Source organism: Ischnura elegans, chromosome 8 (assembly GCF_921293095.1).
Source record: "Ischnura elegans chromosome 8, ioIscEleg1.1, whole genome shotgun sequence".
NCBI classification, from domain to species: Eukaryota; Metazoa; Arthropoda; class Insecta; order Odonata; family Coenagrionidae; genus Ischnura; species Ischnura elegans.
Window position 1 is genome coordinate 85,605,550 of NC_060253.1, and position 21,559 is coordinate 85,627,108.

Below are 21,559 nucleotides of genomic sequence, written 5' to 3' on the forward strand. Positions count from 1 at the left end.
TCTTTATTTTGAACTTCCATTCCTTTGAAAGCACTAAAGATAACACAACGGAGAATAAAAGACACGCGGATAAACGTCTTGTTAATTCAAGCGCATAACAGCAGGTGTAATCCTTTCACTGCAACCACTAATTCATGATGAAATAGTGGTGATAGTTCACCAGTTGTTCATCCAATGGACAAAATCATACAGGCTACCACGCCACACCTAGGCACCTTTTAATCCTCTTGAGTGAATAAGTTGCAGAACTGAATGACTTTTGCGACTATTTAAACAAACATAAAGCATATCTTGATATTTCTATTCACAAACGTAAAACGTTTCCACGCCTTGCTTGCTGCATCACTGCTACTTGACCTTTTTCCCCTCTTCATTGCACTCGCGAACATACATCGGAGAGAGAGCCGACGCACTGAAGCACTCGACAAAATCACCCGAGAAAAAGACAACGCCGCCTCACATCCGAACTGCACCGCGGCGAGTGACCGACTGAAATGGGTGTTTGTTTGTAACCGGTGGTCGGCGGAGGCAGCGCCGCCGTGTTGGCTGCGGGAGTCGGGGGAAATACGGGCAAGAAACACGAGGGCGGGAGCAGGAGGAGGAGCCGATGACAACACAAAAGTCGCTTTTTCCTATCAGCTGTGCGCTTATCGGCGAGGTGAAAGAGTCGAGTGAGAACACGTGTGACGTCACGGCGTGGGAGGGGCGGGAGGGGAAGAAGATATCATAGGGTTGGCACGGATTCCAACGACAAAAAGGACGAGGGAGGGTGTAAAATCGCCGTAGCTGCGAGAAATATCACCCTGGAGTATTATTCGGAGCTGGATCGCACTGCTTGAAAATACCCGACGGGTTTGCTAAGGAGGAGAAATTGTATAAACCTTGTTTAAACCTTCAGCTATCCTAACCTCACCGAAATAGCTGGTTAATAATTTACATTTTCCTTAATATATTGTCTCACCTACATCATATAATCAGGATAACTAGGCTATGTGATTACCTAATACCTTATTCCTTTTTTTAGTTGATGCAACAGTAAAAACGCTTTACAGGGTGATTACGGCTAAAATAAAAGCTTTAGTTACCTTGATCTGATCACAACTGGGGGATTATGTATTTAATATGTCTTCAATCTCCGCACAGGGGACAAGAAGACCAAAATATATCGATGTAATTCCTCAAATACGATCTTAGTGTATGGTAGAGTATGGACTTACCCCTTCCTAAAGAGATAAGATTGCGAAAAACCCTTATCACATGTAACTAGTTATATAAAAGCAGAGTCGATATCAACACTACCGCAAAATCTGCTCGACTATTTATTCTTTTATGCGAAAAAAATACCCTAGAATAGTCTTTGGAAGTGAATCGCATTCGTACATGTAACTTTGAAAAAACCTTACTGATAAGCTGAGGAGGAGACAAAATCAACACCTTGTTCAAAACCTTCGGCTATCCTAACCTGACCGCGAAAATCTGGCTAATAATTTATATTATCCCTTTATATTATAATGTATACCTTATCTCACCTAAATAATTATATAGGGTAACAAGGTTCTGTGAATCACTAAATCATTAGCCCTTCTTTAGGAGATGCAATAGCAAAAACGCTTTACAGATTTGTTACGTCTGAGATAAAAACATTCGTTACCACATCATTTGATTGATTACTTCTTCATTTTCTGCCCCCGGGAGGAGACCAAAATATACCATTATAATACCTCAAATATGATCAGTGCATATGGTAGGGTATTGCCTTACCCCTTACTAAATAAGATATGAAGTGAAACAGTTTGCACCTTCCACATAAAAATTTATTAAACTACAGTCAACTTGTTTCCCTTCACTGCAGCATTATCAAGACTAATGACTAATGTCTTGATAATGCTGCAGTGCAGCGAAACATGTCGACTGTCAGTGGCGCAGCGAGAGGGGGGGGGGTTTAGGGGATAAAACCCCCCCAGAGCTCAGAGAAGTTTTAAAGTATAATCCATTTTACTTAATTGGACTAATATTACTTGTAGAACAATGTAAGGATTATAAAAATATCCTCAGAAGGCCGTAAAACTTATCATTTTGAACCATTCCTCAAAACATTTTTCTAGGGAAGGGCCCCCCGCACCTCCCGCTTCCCCTGGTGGGTATTCCATACCCCCTATATCCCCAGTATTAGTTGTGCCTAAAACCCCCCTAGCCTCAATTCCTAACTGCACCCCTGTCGACTGTAGTTTAATAAATTTTTATGTGGAAAGTGAAAAGTGTTTCACTTCATATCTCATAATGGATCTCCACAAAATATCTGCCTCATCTATCCAATTCACCTTACTAAATAGATAAGACAGCGAAAAAGCAATATCAAATCTTAAGATTGACATAAAAGCTGTGCATTTACCAAGGCGACTGCAACAGCTGTTTGAATATTTATTTTCTTATCACCCCGGTGAAAAGACGACAGCCGAAGTTCGATGCAACGGCTCATATCGGAGTGCACACAGCGTTGGTCAGTGTCACACAATCCACAGCGCCAAATGCTCTCGTCCACCAAGGACGCGAGCTGAGGTTAACCACTCATGCGATAGACCGTCAATCGTCTTATTTACCCCTCGGAGGAGAAACAAAAGACAATGGCTTTTCGCTCGCGAAGGCGAAAGGAGCAAAAAAAGAACCGGAATATCTCATCCGCAACGTTTTAAATGAGAAGAGACCGCTGTCACAAGGGGAGATAAAACCATGACATTCAGGAAGATTATGATGAAAGAAACGAAACCTTCCCAATCAAGATCATTTCGAAACGGTTGGCGACGTGAGAAAGTCTTGAATTGTTTGAGAACGCGAAATGATTTCGAACGAAAGGAACTCGAGTGAGTGCAATTTCGCACGGGAATGTGTAGCAAAAGTAGTGAGAAAATGAAAATAAAATTATCTCTCGACTCGAAGAAGTGTTTTGGTTCTTATCTTGACGATTCGAGGATCAGCCAAATATATGTGAGCGTCTACTTCCTCGTAAAACGACGTTCCATCTTGGGGGACATTTGTCCATCGAAAGGGTGGTCGAAACATAAAACTCTCTAAGCCTCTTGGCAGGGTAGGCTAAAATGACTGCCTCCCCCTGAATACCTCAAATTGGCCTCATTAGAGAGATATCCTGTGCTGGCTTAGGATGGAGTCGAAACTATAAAAGTGGAATATATTTTTTAAGTTTTACGCGAAATCCTTCCTCGTTAGATATTCTATTCCATTCGACCCGGATTCTTCAAATAATCACACTGGTATTAAGGGAAGAATTTTCAACACCGCCGAAGAAAATTATTGGCACTCGTAATATTTACGGAGTTAGCTCAGTTCGCATAAGCTTAAGGAAATAGTTTATGAAATCTACTCTCTCTAGAAAAGAGAGATTTCTTGATTGAAAGGCGGGGAAGAGATAGCTGAGGGATATTATTTTTGATGTTTTTCCGTGATTTTCACCGATATAGATACTATACTAGACATAATGATGTAGGGAGCGTTTTCACTTTCTATTCTAACTCTCTAAAACTTCAAATTAGGGAGGTTAGAATCACGATAAAATCTTTTGTAGAATTCACTTCCATTTTCATGAGGAAGCCTTCTCGAAGTTTTGCGACAAGAGACTAAGGCATGAAAACAGCATCGTTTTCAAGACTAACACAAATATTTTGCAAACTTGAAAAAAAAAGCGTGTTCAACTTCACAAATAAAATTTATTTTTTGTGGGCGAGAGCACCCTCTTAACTTCTTTGCCAATTTCAATCAGTCAGTAATTGATAACTCAGGGCAACAATGAAAAAACTTTTTTACTGAAAATACCTTATTCTTATGTTTTTAAAGTTGCTGAATCCAAACATGATGGTTTAAACTTGTATCGCCCACCATTTATTTACATTTTACAGTTAAATTTATGAAATCAAGCAAATTTTTAGAATTTAACAGCTTTTTTATAGTTATAATTAAATTGAAAAAGTAGGCCTAATGAACGAAGATAATGGGGGATTACTATTGGTACTTCACCGAGAAGTTCAGCAGAGCGATTCATCGCAGAAAAGGCTACACAACAAGCTTCAAGGAAAAAAGGGAAAGAAAGTGTAAACCAATTCCAGTTGACAAGTGAACCCTGCATTATCACGCTGTAGTAAATACAAACAATTTTATCACGATGTAGTGAACAGTAAATACAAACAATTTTATGATGTAACATAGTGTTTCATTGATTTCCCTGTATACCGTATAGGGCTATTAGACTAAATATTAAATACATATTGCTTGGAAACTATGGGTGATACAAAATCTAAGGCCAGGTTTGGATTCGGCACATCAAAATCTATAAAGATCAGCTATTAAAATAAAAAAAGTTTTCAAAAAACATTTTTTGTTGGGCTGTGTAATTTTTTTAACAGGGAAAATTATTACCTAAGTAATTTTCCACGGTGGCCAAGTGGAACTATGGAATGCGCCATTTCCAAAACTTTATCCGATCTTCTCGCGACGAGAAATTTAATTATAATTTACCTTCGGAAACGAAAATTAAGGGATAAGGTGTCCTGGCCAAGGGTTTTGCTGGATAAAACGGTATAAAAACGATTCCTTGCGGAAAAAAGGGGTGTAGCAGACCTAAGTCACTAATTACTGTTGGAGCAAAAGGCGGAGAAAGAAGGGGTGAGTTGTCGGACGGAGATCGATGCGAAATGGCCTGATATTCCGTGGCCTCACTCTCCGAGAGGAACCTTCGCGCTCATGATATTCTCGGCCGGAAAACCGTGGGCGCTCGTTAATAAACACGCGGTTACGCCTAACGTGTCCGGGGCGACCATGTCTCCACTCCTTGCAGGTAATTAACGGAAGAGAAAGAGAGATTTCGGAAGAAAATGATGGCGGAGAAATTAAGTGAGGTCAAGTATGACGCAATCTGGGAGAACACGAATAAGTTTATGACGTCAGTAGCGGCATACATTTCCGAGAGCAGATGGAAGCCGAATAAATCGCTAAATGATTTATTACGAGCTAGATTCCATGCCGCAGGAAAAAATATATGCATATTTCAAGGGGGCTGTATAGTGGAGGCCCAATTCCATCCCATAGAAGGCTGACTTATGTTGCCACTTCAGTCGCATTTTAATCTGTTTTCAAAAATGTCCACGGCGCGGTGATGAGTGCAATGCGATCCACTTTTTTGTAACATTTTGCAGAATAATGTTTGTAATTGCGATGAATGTCATTTAAAGTTATGAATTAGAAAGATCACAACATCATGCATATAAATTTCGATTAATATCGGTGATTATTCCTTATTTTCCCGTGAAACTCAGGTCATTCAGTCCGTTAGCTACACGAGTAGCGACTTTTTTTAAACCCTTTTAAATGCGAGGTGGGTGACAACATATTTAGAGGCCAACTTGAGGATCATATTTTGTAATATTCATGACATATATATTCACTCAGTGATTCAACCCGAAGTTTGGTTTGATTAGGCGAGGGTTGAGCTCACCACGGACTAGGTCACAGCGAGTGAAATTAAGACATTCAGTTGTACACCTGAATGTTCAGTGCTTCAATAGGGTAGTCATCAAAGAAAACGGAAGACATTCATTGCGATTCGCTACCCACCATTAGTATATTCATAATGTACAAATTATTTGGTTTTAGAAATCCCAGTTTAGACAAATGTTAATGGTCAATTTTAACCTCATTTGAAAAAAGACAGATTGGCGCCCATGCGATGTCACTCCACGTGACTTCACAGGGATCTAGATGCTATGCGAGTAGTCGGGAGTTTTACATTGCCTGAGATTAACAATGCATGTATGTGGCACAGAGATCAGGGAAACGTTAATTTATAATCACCTATGAAAATTGCCAATAGTCGGAGAGTTTTCTTCGTTTGATAGGGTATCAATAATCCTTATTTAAGCCAAGCGCTAAATGCTCGCGGCCTGCATCGTAGCGGCGCTCATAGCCTCGCAATATGGTGGCCTCACATGGCGTCAGCCGGAACCGGAATGACGTAACACGGGCTTTTCCCAGCATTCATACTCGTTTATATTTACATTCATACCGTCGCGTTTCCGCGCGCTTGATAGTTCTTACTTTTCATTTGATCGCGAAAAATAGATATCTTCCATTCAAAATCTAAAAGCGTGAAATAAGTACGAAATAATCTTTCGATTTATGCAATGAAAAAAATAGGAAACCACCTTATTCCTTCCCATTCGTTAATGAACACGTGGTTACGCCTAGCGTGGCTGTGTAGACCGTGTATCCACTTCTTGTGGGTAATTAACGGAAGAAAATGAGAGATTTCGGAAGAAAATGATGGTGGAGATATCAATTGAGGTCAAAATTGACGCAATCTGGGGGAACGCGAATGCGTTTATGACGTCAGTAGGGATATATATTTCCGAGACCGGACTGAAGCCGAATAAACCGCTTAATGATTTAAATGCAAACCAGTGGCGTAACTATGGAGGGAGAGATTCCTCCCCCAAATCCTCAGAGAAATAAAAAAAATATTTTAAACCATTGTCTACTTTGGACATATAATAACTGCATCTGCTTAAAGTTAAATTTTTAGCGTGAAATTGATGTAAAAGGTATCCAGGCATGGCATTTTTTTAATTTCCCGAACTTTTTCCTGGGGAGGGGGAGTCGCCACCATAGGCTATCTCATCCCCCCAAAGCATATTCCTGTTTACGGCACTGATTTAGATCTAGACACTATGACTGGGGAAACGGGCTGATGTGGTGGATAGAGTGTTGGCTTCTAAAAGAAAAGAAATCTAAATGAATAGATGTGTGAGAAAATATCAGGATAAAAATTTGACTATCCCTGATCTGGTACTAATTATAGTATCTCTAGGTTGTAAACGAAAGCAAATAAAATTCCCATCACAAGCAACGTTGCTATTGTTCTCAGGAAACGTCCTTGGATGAGATCATAAAATTTGTCACGAAAGGAATGTCGATTTTTAAAATTTCTGTTCGGGTGAAGATATACATTGATATAAGAATTTTAAACTTGTTAGGTAGCATGTGATAACATAAAGATGGAGTGGACGCTTTCAAAGAGATAACGCGACTTCAATGGTACTGTGATTTCAATTTTAAGTGTTTCAGTTCACACTGGGATGGCACCAGGAATATAATTCCTGGAATATACCTCCTTTAATATGGAGAAGATATGTGAGGAAAACATGTCGATCGAGACATTTTTCAGAGACCCAAACGATGACTTGGTTCCATATAAATTTTAACTTTTAAGTCGACAAAATGAAAAAAAAATATTATGGCACTTCCTAATACAAGAATGTTAGCGATTCTTATGGTTTCGCAAACGCTACCTCCTCAATAAATCTAAATGAAGATGCATGAGAGAAAATCAGGGTAGAAATATATCATCCCCTGATGTCCTACCTCGAGTATCTCAGGGTTGTAGAGAAAGCAAATGAAATTCCGACCAGAGGCAACGTCGCCAGAGATCTTAGGAAACGTCCTTGGGTGAGGTCATAAAATTTCACGAATGGAATGTCTATTTTTTTACTTCAGCTCGGGTCAAGAATTAAGTTGATATCAGAATCTTAAACTTGATAGCAAGTGAGAACAAAAAGATGGAGTGGATGCTTTTAAAGAGATAACGCGACATCAATGATGCAGTGACTTAATCTTAATTTGTTTTAGTTCTCACGGGGATAAACCCATAAATATTAACTACCTTGAGAAATTGTGCGAGGAAAAAAATTTCGCCCGAGAAATGTCTTAGAAACTCAAACGGAGACTTGGCTTTAACTAAATTACAAGTCTTGAATCGACAAAATGAGAATAAATTATGGAAGTAGTACAAGAATGTTAGCGATTCTTTGGCAATTTTAAACGCCACCTCCTTAATGAATCTAACTAAAGATGTATGAGAGGAAAACCAGAACAAAAATTTGACATCCCCTGATACCTATAGTATCTCTGGGTTGTACACGAAAGCAAATAAAATTTCCATCAGGAGCAAGATAGCTAGAATTCTCCGGAAACGTCCTTGGATGAGATCATAAAAATTTCACGAATGGAATGTCAATTTTTTTATTCCAGTCCGGGTCAAAATCCTCACAAGAGAGGAATGCCTGGATAATAAACCTAAAAAAATAAACAAGGAAACTGAAACGCTAACACTTGAACGGTTACCACATGCCGGTGCAATATCAATTCTCGGATTATATCGTTTTATTTTTTTTCCGACTCCCTCACAAGGGTTCGGAAGTTAAGTACTTTTCGCGAATCCACTCCTGTTTTGCCTTTCAATACAAATCTTTCTTCTTCTTCTCGAAGGAAGATGATGGTCTCTTTGAGTGGCTTCCTTGTGTCTCAAGGCCGACGGCAGTTGATTCGTCTGATTAATGGCGAGGGGAGAAGGGGATGAAGGGTTGGAAGAGAACGGACCACTTAAAGCGGAATGGAAGGAGAGGTCGCTAACCTCCAAGAATTTTATTTTCCCTGTGGATGCAGGAAAATGGAACGCTACATATTCACTCGAGGACCGATATATGAATGATATAGACAGATCACTCTGAGGAATTACCTCAACGAGTGACAGACTCTTCAATGATAAATGCGTTCTGTGAAGGGCTCTTTCATTTATAAATACGATACGCGATGAAACCGCAAAATCCTGGATGAATTTGTGCGGCTGAAAACCGATACACTTTTGAGGGAAAAGAGAATGATTAAAACAACGGCAGTTTCTGGGAAAATAGCCATATACAAAGGGCATCGTCCATTATGCAACGAAGGGAACATTATCTACCGGAAATCGAATAGTCACGGGAGTGCTACAGGGACGGTCTGGTCAGGTGGGCTGGTCGGCCATCGCCTAGGGCCCAGAGATTAGGGGGCCCCCACAGCACTTATCAATAGTGAAGTCCATACGAAAGGTGCAACAAAAAAGAGTCTGATTACTTGAATCAAAGTTTTTTTCGATGATAAAATTCTACGTTTTCATTAGCTGCTTTATTTACAGGATACTAAGTGCTAAAATATTACACAGAAAAATAAATTTTATAAAGGTGTCGGAAGATAAAATGAACCACACGCTTTATTGAAAGAGTTATTTGAAAGGGTCATTTTAGAAGTTTATTGTGACAGTGCAATTACAAGGAACAAAGTCATTAAATTGATAATAGAAACAGAATACTTTTTTATAGTTTTTAAGCTGTTGAATTCTCACTTTTCATGGAATTTTTTTCTGAACTGTTATCTAGTTTCTTAGAGCCACAATAGCGTCAAAACCATTTCTGGGAAAGCAATTTCTTAAAAATTTTCAGGGAAGAAACCCTGAATCTCCGGTACGGAGGGCCTCATCATGAGCCCCAGCCTAGGGCCCCCAATCACCCCAGACGGCCCCTAGAGTGCTTTAACAAAACTATTCTTTTGATTTCTCTTCTTTGTAAATATATTCCCATTTTATTGTTCCTGTCCATAAACAAGATAGTAATAGCTTATTTTCTTCAACGGTCTATATTGGTACGATAGCATTCTAAATATAATTCTTTAGACACGATTGCATGTAAACGAAACTGTCAAAAGTTATCTGGTTCCGGCATTTCCTAATACTAGAGCAACTGTAATATGAAAAACCCTTGTGTTTTTTTTTTAGCTATATAACACCGGATTTACGGAGAGATATCCTTCGAGAAAATCACTCGCAGAGAGAGCCTGTCTTTCGCACGAAACCCACTTGTTCGATTGCATCTGTCGCATGTAGGTGCTGCCAAGGTTTTATGAACAGCTCAGCTGAGGGATATACTCCGAAGGGAATGGCAAAGCCGGACTCGCATCGCGATTGCAAAGTTAAAGAGAACGTGAATTTCAGATTATTTCACCGGCACAAGGGGGGCTTTACCATCGAATCGTAAAGCCTGGTCCTTTTAATGAAAAAAAAAACTGTTTTCTTCCCCCCGAAAGCAGGAGATTGAAATAAAAAAATAAAGAGTATATCGAGCACGCACGGAGGGTAAATTGTCGAGTATTCACGCACAGTTCGGGGAACTCACGCACGCGAACACAAAAGCGGTCCAAGAACGCACCTTTGTCGTACACGTTACCGGGGAAGTACTCCCGGGGGGAGAATTGGAACGGTGCGCGTGGAACTCTCACGTCCCCAACTTGGGGTAGTCGTGTCACTCCGCACCGACCGTTAAATTCAATCAAGGGGGGGTTGTAGAGCGGGGGTGGCCTCAGAGACCAAACAGGGAGGGGGCAGGATATCACAGAGGGGGAAATTTCTTCACACACACAGCACCGAGATGGGGCTGGGCGATGAGGAAACATTTTTTAATTTCCGAAACGATCCGACGCTTGACAGAAATTCAATTTTCGTTTCCAAATTTTTGTGAACCCCCCTTTGAAATATTCTTATCATCTACCAGAATATCGATTCCTTCATTAGAGAAACACACAAGGTGCCTGGGTCTTGTCATTCGTCAAACTCAATAATTTTTCAAATTCATCTTCATTTCTCGTATACTCTTTCATCCGTAAAGATAACCAGAGCAAAAATGCCGATTCATCAACTCTCTGAAATATAGAGTTCAAAATCTTTCCAAGGAGTTTTGTAGTGCCACATCAAGTGAGGAAGAGCGAAGAAAATAAAAACCCTTGAATAATGATTCAAAGCATTCTCTTTCGCAAAATTGTTGAGGAACTCCTGCCTGATATCCTCAAAACCGCTTTGTCGCAATGTAGACAGCTCAAAAACTCACGATAAAGCCATATCTATAGTTGGACAAAAGCTTAAAGCTTCAACTCTAAAGGAATCTTTGAGTAGCTTTATCAGAAAACGAGGGGTTTGTACCATCCTCTTTTTAGTAAAATCACACCCGATGATGTACAAATATTTTCGCAAGGCACTATGGTAAGGGGACATAACTAACGTCCATCTTACAATCTCTAATTCAAATACTAAAGTCAAAGAATGATTTCTGGGGTTCAAACTTCCCCGACAATCTGATTTTGGAAATATTTGAATAATCTTTTCGGGTTTTTCACCAGGTGAAGTTTTCGAAGGCCGACATTTCACCCACATCGTCGTCAAGGATCACACTTAAACATGTAAATGGTAACATATCTCCAGGGGTATCTCTGCATATAGGGCCAAGAACTTGTCTTTCAAGACCTTGAGGCATTTGCTAAAGTCACAGTCACCTGTGAAAGTTAGACTCAGAGTCAACAATTTGCTCTTCTATCTGTTGCTGACAGTTAGTCCCTTCTCTAGCTTAGCCCTATCGTCCCACAAGAATGAAAAATACTGGGCTAAAGTTCAACCGCGGGGCAATAAAACCATATCCACTAACAGGCACAATAACTGACAAGGAGGCAATGGGCGGGGCTTCTACAACGTAGGTTGTGCTGCTACCTATCGGATTTGTTTGCAACTACGAACTCAAGCGGTAGCCGTGCAGAGCGTTGCCGTACGGCGTACATAATGAAGTTGGTTGTTTCTCATACCGTATGGACGTGAAACGGCGTTTCGGCGATTAATTTATGTAGTTGCACGTTGTATTTAATAATTTATCGTTAAATTAATAACAGTCCGCTTAATCCGAAATATTCGCTAATCCGAAATGGGTCCGGTCCCAATTATTTCGGATTAGCGGGGCTCCACTGTATCTACCTTTATAGCGAGCACTGTGGTGCTGACAGAAATACTGCCCGCCGAAAGGAACTTTAGTTAGAGGGCGGGAAAGGTTTGACTTAGTTCATCCAAGCTCCAAGAGAAAGCGCTGCCGCATATAGATGGCAGCGCTGCGAGCAACGACGGAACTACTCGGCGCGCATCGCAACCATGCTGTAAAAGAGGCGCCAACGGTTTGAAACGGAGCGATGGTTAAATCGTAATATGGACATAATAAATTATCCTCCTTCGAGCAGACTGAATTAAGAAAGTAAAACTAAAGGTAAGGTAAGGTTTCTTTTCACAAGAACCCAAAATTTAAAAATCATAGGTTACACTATTTATACTTTAATCATTTCTACTAGAATGTAATATAATTGAGTAACTCTATACGAAATTTTACGCTACCTACGAGGTTTTAGACGCCTAAAAGCATGAGAAATGTTTATCATTATTAAAAAAAAAATCCTAATCATTTCCAGCTCACAGTTGCATACTTAATGGAAAATTCTTCTTTTGAGTGGAGCTCTTTGCTATTGCTTAGTACATAAAAAAACTAAATTAAGAATGTAAAAAAAGTTATATACGGACGATAAAGAATAATCATAAAAATATTAAATGGATACTTGATGCACAGTAAATGAAAAATATACCTAATGAATGTAATCGAACTTTGGTGTGAATGAGCTTTTGAATATAACAATCATTTTTCTTCAAACACTGAATTTAAGATAATACATTATTTCACATTATAATAATTTAAATCGAATGATAAGTCACTGTGTATTTTAATGAAAAGATAAAAAAAGTCAACATATAATGACTTAAACAGGTTTTCTCCAAGGTAGAGAGAGATTTTTAATCAAAGAGGATTGTGATTCTCGAGTAATTTATCCTGATTGCTATCTTTTAGAAACAATAATTTACCGTGGAAGGTGAAAGAATTTCCTTCGGCTAATGAGGATTTTCTTTAAAAACTTTAAGCATGACACAATAACGATAATCATCAAGGGAAGTATGGAGAAGTATTAATGATGGTTAGATATTCAATGGAATACAAGGACAATAAACAGTATCATCATAATAGGCATTCGACCTGTTAGAGATATGCTCAAATGGAAAATTCAACGAGTCACCAATATACCGTGCAACGAAATAAAAACTCGTCTTTAATAAATGAATTCAAAAGATGAGGTAGCAAACTCTAAAGTCTAACAATAGGCTCTGATGATAGCCTTCTGTTTGAAAAATTCCCCGCCACCCTGTGTTAACCGCAGGTACTTTTTATAGGGAATAAACGGAGCACTTCACTGGTGCGGATGCTTAGCTTTGGTCCACTGGAAGAGGGCACTGGGGGGCTCTTGCGGACAATTAAAATTCATTAAATGGCACGTAAATCTTCTCTTTGGAAAATGTCATCCATTTGACAACTTTCATGCTGAACGGTGAAACGGTGTCAGCAATCATTGATATCGGATAAATCAACATTAAACCTTTTTCGTGAAATTAATTAATTAACATGAAATTCATACTTTGAATATAAAAAATCAAGAACAGACTGTCATTGCCACTTCTGAGCTTCATAAATATGTTTTAGAATTAATGTTGAGCATTGAAATATGGACATCAGGAGACCGGGATGGATAACGCTAACCCATTCATCGTAGTCGGAATACTTCATTATTTTTGATGCTTAAACAATTTTGCATTTTGGTTATTACATCTTGGCATTTCGAAACCAAAAATTACTCGATACAATAAATTTAAACGTTATTCCTCACTAACGCAAACGCTCTATTGTACTCTCCTTTTTGAAGATATGAAAATTGTAATCTTGCACTGTTTCAAATATTCGTATGTTAAGATGGAGGTTATACGTAATTTTGACCTAATACCTATTTTGGCGCCTGGATGTTTGCTTTGCGCTCCTTTGTCTGCCATTGAATGGAGCGAACTTTTTGTTTATATTTGACTTTTTTTGTCTCTTGCCGGTGGAAACCAGGGGGAGAATATTGTTAGAAACTGTTATATGCCTTTGTCGAGTAATATTGTACACTTAATTTGTTTTTGTAAAACAATCCACTAATTTTCATTGGAGTTCAGAAATTCTACTCGGGTTTTAGACCAGGTTAATTCAGTCGTATTGACCACTGGTGTAGAACCCGAGAAAAATCCATGAATAATATTCACCAGGAAAAATTAAAATCGTTTTCAATGAATTTAATTTTTTCTTAGTTTCTGCCATCTCTTCTAGCGCAAAGAACAGCCTACGTCTGGAGCAAATTTGAGTTTTCTTAACGATTTTCTTCCTGTATGTACAAATGATACCAATTCACATAGTTCAAAATATATTGCTATGACAATTAGAGGCCTTTTAATTAATACGAATGCGACTTTCTGACATTTCCAATTTATGGCTGTACTGATAACGGACAATAATGCTTATAAGCAAGCTCCAAATCCCGATTGAATTTACAATAAATAAACAAATGCGGCGAGGTATAGGCAATTAAGGTTATTTTGAGGACTCTATCACAAATCATTTCGACCTTGAAGTTGAGAAAATTGATTTTATATTTATTCCATGTTTAAACATACAAGGATCCACGTAAATTATTTCCAATGTTAATAAATGTCTATTGCGGTTTCGGCTTATTAGCCGTACTTTTTGCTCAAAAGTACTTAGTGTCTTTTTAAGTAAAAAGAACGAAACAAATGTCTCATATATCGCTATACCGTCGGTGGATCGGTAACTCTATCACCAATGTCCGATATCACTTATTCACCAGGTCTTTCACATTTAAAAATGCATTATTTTTTCATGACAGAAAATTATTACTAACTAATAAAACATGAGTGATGCAGATAATTTTTACCATACAGTATTATGAAAATTTAAGTGATCACAGAATTGAAGCATTGCGCAGAGATATGAACGCCTGGTCGGAATTCAAACTATAAAATTGTTAGAGCTCCAATAATTCAATAAATAATGTATTAACTGCGTGTACCACCTTTTCAGATCTCGGCGAGAGCACCAAATTCGAGTAGTAATGTATTCAAACATCCACGCGGGATGTGGAGTGAATTATCCTAGTTAGAGTTTTCTCCACTGAGAGCGCTAGCGTACGCTCGGACACCACTCATTTACATTTTGGTCGATAGATGACTGCACAAGCGCAATGCGGCCGGGACGTAATCCCGCGAAATACGTATGCCGCTGAGAGCTTTGAGCGAAGGCTTGAATTTGAAAACCGGCAAAAAGACGTCGATATATATAATTCAGAGAAATTTAATGTCACCTTAATTCCTGTTACCTAATTAAATTACATTTAAAAACGAAATTTTTAATACAAATTAAATGAAAACGAATGAAACTTTTAGATTTGGCAACTAAAGGTTAAGAAAATCGGTAAATTCGAAGGGAACCTTAACGGGAATTCTCAAATATAGTCAATAATTCATCTAATTGCACAAGGAATTATAACCATATGAAGAAAATTGCCACCCGATTAATATAGCAGTAATAGTCCGGAGGAATTTCTCAACTATTAACGTCATAAGGTTCAAAATATTGCCAAGCAGAAGGTATTTATTGCCTTTTTTTAGGAGAAAAATATCTTCTACCATTTTTGTTCCATACTGTTGGTAGATGATCACAGTTCAGCGATTTATCAAAGCGTTATTGACTATTCCAACTTCAATATGTATTCATTTATCTGGTATACTTATTTCCAATTAAACTAAGTTATAGAAGTTGCGTATATCAAATAGCCTTTTCAAATACATCGGTGTTCGGAGGCGCTGCTAATATTTGTGAGGGTGGATGACTTTCGGAAGGGATCGGAACAGTTCGCGATAATTCACGTCTACGTAAGCCTATAGCTCAAATATGATCACATATCGATCTAATCTATCTTCAATCACTACATCAATAACACTTAGTTTTGCCTCCAAGCTAATACTACGGTACTTTGAAAGAATAACCTGGATATACCTGGAATAACCAATGGAATTTGGAAAAATAGATCGATGATACTGATTAGACCGATTCCTATTCGAATTCCATGTCGAGTGAATTCGACATTCGATATTAAAAACTGTTATACTTCTAAACTATTTTAATCAACTCGACCGATTGCAATGCATGAGCGATATTATTTTGGTCCAAGTCGCCAGCATAGGTCACGAAACGTCATCTGAACAACTTGGACACAGCTAACCCGGAAACTGTGGATAGAACTGCAAAAGCCTCAACCAGAAATTGAAAGTTAAGTGATCACTCACCCTGAGAAGGCGCTCTTGAACGACTTGGGCAGCGACAGCGATCTCTGGGCTCCCCCGCTCACCTCCTGTCCACCTCCCGGCTCGTCCACGGACTTCCCCATCCTGGGCATCCCTTCTTCGGGGGTCATCGGCGTGGCGGAAGTGGCTGAGCTCCCTCCCTGCCCCCCGGGGGACTCCGGCCGGCCCCCGGAGTCTTTGGAACCGTCCTTGTGAGGCCAGGTCATGTCCGAGGAGGTGACCCACACGTCGCTGGAGGAGGAGGCGGAGGAGGAGGCGATTGGGGAGGCGAACCTCTCCTCCACCGACGACGACCCCTTGCCGATGACCTCCTCCTCATCTTCCTCCTCACCCCTCCTCCACTTCCTCACCTCTCGCACCACTATGGAGTCCACACCGACCACCGTCACCGATACCTCCGGCGGAAGATCCCTGCCCACCAACGGACATCTCAGGTCGTCACCGTCCCGCGGTGTACCGCAGAGTCCGTTCCTGGGTCCCATCTGGGTTCTGTGCGAGTACTGGGCCATCCCGCCGCCGCCCCTGTTCCCGCCCGGGGATGTCTTGATGTGCGAGTTGGGCGGCCTGGGGATCTGGGAAGACTGCTGCCGGATCAGTTTGGGCTGGTGGTGTCGCTCTTGCTGCTGTGGCGGTGGGTCCAGGGCCTCTTCCGACAGGTCCACCTCAGAGTCTCCTCCGTCCTCTTCCTCTTCGTCAAGCTTGTCTCCGCCGTCCCAGCTTCCCCTCCTCCTCCGTCTCACCTTAATTGAAATAAGGGAACACTTTGTCACTTTTCACTCATATTTTACTTGATGTCAATTCAAGTCATTTTTCAAAAGCTGTCTGAATGACGAGCAGTCAGCCAGTTTTCTTTTCTAAATTTAGCAATTAACACAACGCAATAGGCCCACAACTAAATTTACATTAATTCACGGAAGGAAAGGATAGGAACACATTACACAAAATATTCTAGGACAACGGTGAAGTGGAAGATAGCATAAGCAAAAAATCAGGGAGTGAAAACTGGGACTTTTCGTATTTCATTTCACCTTCCGATTATTTCCTTTTTGGCGACGTGAACACTCAAACGCCGCATTCGACCTCGATAGCTAGGTGGTCTGAGCATTTTTCTGGCCTGATGGAATTCCTTATGGTCTATGGTTACATTCCTTGTTTCAGGGAAGTTTTTTTAAATGTGTTTTCGGCCATAATTCATTCTCAACCCCACCCAAGCTCATACTTAATTTCTCCATGTCTCTTTGTTTCACTTTATATTATATGGATGTTTTCATATTTGCTAATTGCTCGTAGCGAATTATGTATTTGAAAATTTAATATGAAATTATCATATACTTTTCGATGAAGCTAATGTGGTAACATGTAAGGCTTAAAGCGGGGTGGATGTGAGACACACATAAGAAAAAGGAGCCTTGGTGGGAGTTGAAGGAATAAAAACTATGCTTTTTCCAAAGGTTGATTTATTTTGTCCGACCATGGATTCGTTACAGCGTAACATTTTCTAGGAAACCTCGCCCGGCTATGTGCCAGGCATGTATGGTTCTATTTCTAATCAAAGAAAATTTTAAAAGTGTTTTCACCCATCAATTCATCTCAACCCCACCCTGATTCAAGATTCGATTCTGTTCTTCACCTTGAAAATGCTGCTGTAACGAAACCATCGTCGGACTAAATAAAGTAACATGTAGAAAAAGCAAAGTTTATATTCCTTTAACGCGTTCGATTAAGGATTACCACCAAATCACGCCCGCTACTATTACTTATGAGAAGGAGCCAGTGGCGGAATCAGGGGCGGTTTACAGGGGTCATGACAACCCCCTAAATTTGATAAAAATTTTTCAATTTTAATATTTTAATAGTTTTTGTATCCTAGAATGTCTAAAATTGTTCCATTGTATCGTTCTTCAGGGGGGGGGTGTCACAGGGGTCATGACAACCTCCAAAATTTAACAAAAATTTTAATTTTTATTATTTTAATAGTTTTTGTATCCTGGAATGTCAAAAATTGTCCCATTTCATCTTTATTCTTGGGGGGGTCACAGGGGTCATGGCACCCCCCAAATATAATAAAAAATTTCAATTTTTATTTTTTTCATAGTTTTTGTATCCTGGAATGTCTAAAATTGTTCCATTTCATCTTTGTTCAGAGGGAGGTCACAGGGGTCATGGCACCCCCCAAATTTAATTAAAAAAATTCAATTTTTATTATTTTAATAATTTTTGTGCCCTTGAATGTGTAAAATTGTTCCATTTCATCTTGCGTCAAGAATAAAAATAAAATTTTAGGCTCCATAATGCGTAAAAAATATTATTAAAACTTTATACGTGAGAACGCCACTCTCTCCCACATGTATTCTATAACATCCGAACCCGGGTCATGAAACCACCCCTCCGCCCCAATTTGATGCTGAATCCGCCACTGGAAGGGGCATGGTGAGGATCATCTTAAAAGTTTCTTCGAGGTGTAAGAACTCCCAAATAAAAAGAATGCTCATTGAATTAATTCTCGCCTCACCTTCTTGCCTTCCTGAGGTTTCTTGGGCTCCGGAGGGGCGTTCTTCGCGACTCCAGGAGGCGCTCCCCTGCCGACCGGGAAACTCCGCGACGTCCTCATCAAGAGGGAGGATCCGATGGGCGGCGCCCGGGCCGTGCCGTTGGCCCTCGCCGAGGCCTGGTGTCTGCGCGGGGCCCTGTGGTCTGGGTCCGAGAGAGCCGGCCTCAGTCCCCCGTGGTCCCCCACCACGATCACCTCAAGGTCCCTGCAAGCGTTTCCCTGCTCTGCGCTCCGGCTCCGTCTCGTCTTCCTCCGCTGCTGCGAGGAGGAGCGGCTCATCTGGCTCGGGTCGTCGGCCCTGCCGATCTGGTGGCCATCGAACCGACGGCCCTGCATGCGCGGGTCCTCGTCCTCCTCCTCTCCCACGCCCAAGTACCTGAGGAGGGAGACAGGATGCATTTCGTGAAACAATCCGGGTGGGTCTCCCTCAATTTCCTCCATATCGTTTGCTGTGGGTAATTAACATAGGCTCCGAATGTTTTTGGAGTAGAGATTTAGAGATAGAGAAGGAATAGAGATAGAGAAAGTATCAAGCATAAAGAAGTTATTTAGTCTCGTAACGCTTAATTTTGAGTTGTTTTGGATTGGATGTGGGTGTGAAGGTTGATGGGAAGAGTGCAATGAAGCGGGCAATAATGAGCAGCAGAGGTGGAGTGGGGCAATAGGGTAGTTTCCTTCATCAAATAAAACGAAAGGCATTGATTGCGATTAGTTACTCACCATTAGTGTATTCATAATACACAAATTATTTCGTTTTTGAAATACCGGTTTAGACGAATGGCAAGTGTCAAATTTTATCCTCATTTGAAAAAGGCCAGATTGGCGCCCATGCGATGCACGAGAGGATAGGAGTTATACATCGTCTGAGGTTACCAATGCATGCATGAGGCACAGAGCTCAGGGAAACATGTCTTAATAACCACCTATTAAAACTGGCTTAGGTCGGAAAGTTTTCTTCGTTTGATAAGGTATTAATAAACCTTTTTTAAGCCAAGCGCTACAAGCCAGCAAGGTACTCAGCTAATAATAATCACCTATTAAAACTGGCTAAGATTTGAAAGTTTTCCTCGTTTGATAAGGTATTAATAATCCTAATTTAAGCCAAGCGCTACCAGCTAGCATGATACTCTGCTACCATCATGCGTCCTATCAGCGCTCAGAGCCTCGATCAAGGTCACCTCACAAGGCGGGAGGGGGAACCAGAAATGCGTCGCACGGACTTTTTCCCCATCATTCCTACTTACGCGTCGCGTTTTCGCGCGCTTGAAAATTTTCACTTTTCATTTAATCGCGAAAAATAGATATCGTCATTTAAAAATCTAAAAGCGTGAAATACGTACTCCAGGAGTAATAATCTTTCGATTTAGGTAATAAAAAAATAATAGGAAACCACCCTATTGTTGTTGGCGCGGGATGGAGTGTAAGGGGAGTTGGATTGTAAAAGTTGTGGCTTGCGGATGTGTTTTTGCTCCCGAGTTTGTTTATAGAGTGTAATAACAATGTTTGTGAAGTTTGAAGAGGAAATAAAAAAAACGCTAGTCTTACTTCCACACACTAGGTTTTACCTTGAAAACGGCATTATGTACTGAAACCTTGGTCGGTCGAAAGAAAAGTGTGTTGGTCCCAAGCATGGGATCATATTCTCGCTTTTGTTCTTTCATCCGTCCGACTTCCATGAAAATGTATTGCAAGCTTCAAACAAAGCAATTAGCACGACTAAGTTAGTTATTTAAGCAGTAAAAGAAACGAGTCAGAACACTGGAAATAATTTGCCCTCTCTGGCAGAACTTCAATGAAGGTAAGGGAAAAACATTGGTCGAGAGAACTGTGGTGTGAGGCAGTGTGAATGGGGATGGGTTCATGAAAGGGTGGAGTTTTGCAAGAGTGCCTGTGGTTATTCATTCGGATGGATATGGGTGTGGTACATTCTCCTATGTAATACGAGGGGCAAAAATTACAAAACAGCCTGTAAACAACGTTGAAGGAAATACAGGACGGTGTGGAGGAGGATCTATTGATGACTGGTGAGGTGGTGGGGCGTAACAGCGGGCAGCACTTGCAACGGGGGCAGTTGCATGGAGTCAGGGAGAAAGGTGGGGGGAGTGTGTGCCGGAGGAGGGGGCGGGTGGATTTTAAAATAAGGATTCGGACCCGCCGTTTGACACTTAAGTACTCTAAACCCTTTCCCAGGACGGGGAAATAATCCCGATCCTCCCCCGCTCCAGCCAGTCCATGCGTCCTCGAAGAAAGTCCCCAGTGTGCACGTGTGTCATCCTAATAACCCAGTGGTCTCATAGATAAACTCACGTCACTCTTTCCCGGTCTAAAGACCGTCTCGATTGTATCACGTTTCTCCCGTTCACGTCATTCCATTAGGATAGACATCAGCCTCATTTTGATAAAACAGAACGTGGAGCCTGTAAAATTTTAAAGTAAAGCAACGAACATTACCTATGACTGTCTTAAAATGAAGTGCAGTGGTTTTTCTCGCAACTTGAGAAAGATAACGAGTGCCCGTGTCATGTCGATTCTTGAAATATTCAGTGTCATTTTTGTCCGTTTCTGTGCATTTATCCCAGTAGTCATCTCATCCCTCATCTATTAGATGTAAGATTTCTTTCTTTTTGTTTCTGGTATATTCGTTTCGTTTTTTTCAGTGTGTCATTTATGTCTCGTCCAAGTCAGCATCACCCCCATCCCTCATTATTGTTTAAGGATAAAAGTGTTCGTTTTCTTTTCGTTTAATAAATTGTGTATGATATTCAAACGCTGTGTACGAGGTCATTCATCTCCTTGCTGCGCCATTGCATTCAAAGCTCTGAGTTCCCATCTTGACCGCGAGACGCAGAACCCACGAAAACTTAAGAACTTAGATCGTAATCTCAGTTCGACGATGCACGGTAAGTGGGCGTGTATCGTTACAATATATATATGAGGAGAACGGACAAAAATGACACTTAGAAAAACACAGAAACACATAAAGAAGGACACTCACAAAAAATTTCGCAGACGTTTCAGCGGGTTGTCCCGCTATC

At 40.5% G+C, this 21,559-nt stretch overlaps 1 protein-coding gene across 1 annotated transcript in view; it reads right to left on the reverse strand.

The window, feature by feature from the left end:
- Positions 1–21,559, reverse strand: part of LOC124164449 — a 623,547-nt gene that overhangs the window by 386,990 nt on the left and 214,998 nt on the right. The window contains exons 5-6 of the mRNA XM_046541774.1: positions 18,486–18,900; positions 15,956–16,713 (exon numbers count right to left, since the gene is read on the reverse strand). Of these exons, the coding sequence (XP_046397730.1) occupies positions 15,956–16,713; positions 18,486–18,900 (1,173 nt within the window). The remainder of the gene's footprint in view (positions 1–15,955; positions 16,714–18,485; positions 18,901–21,559) is intronic.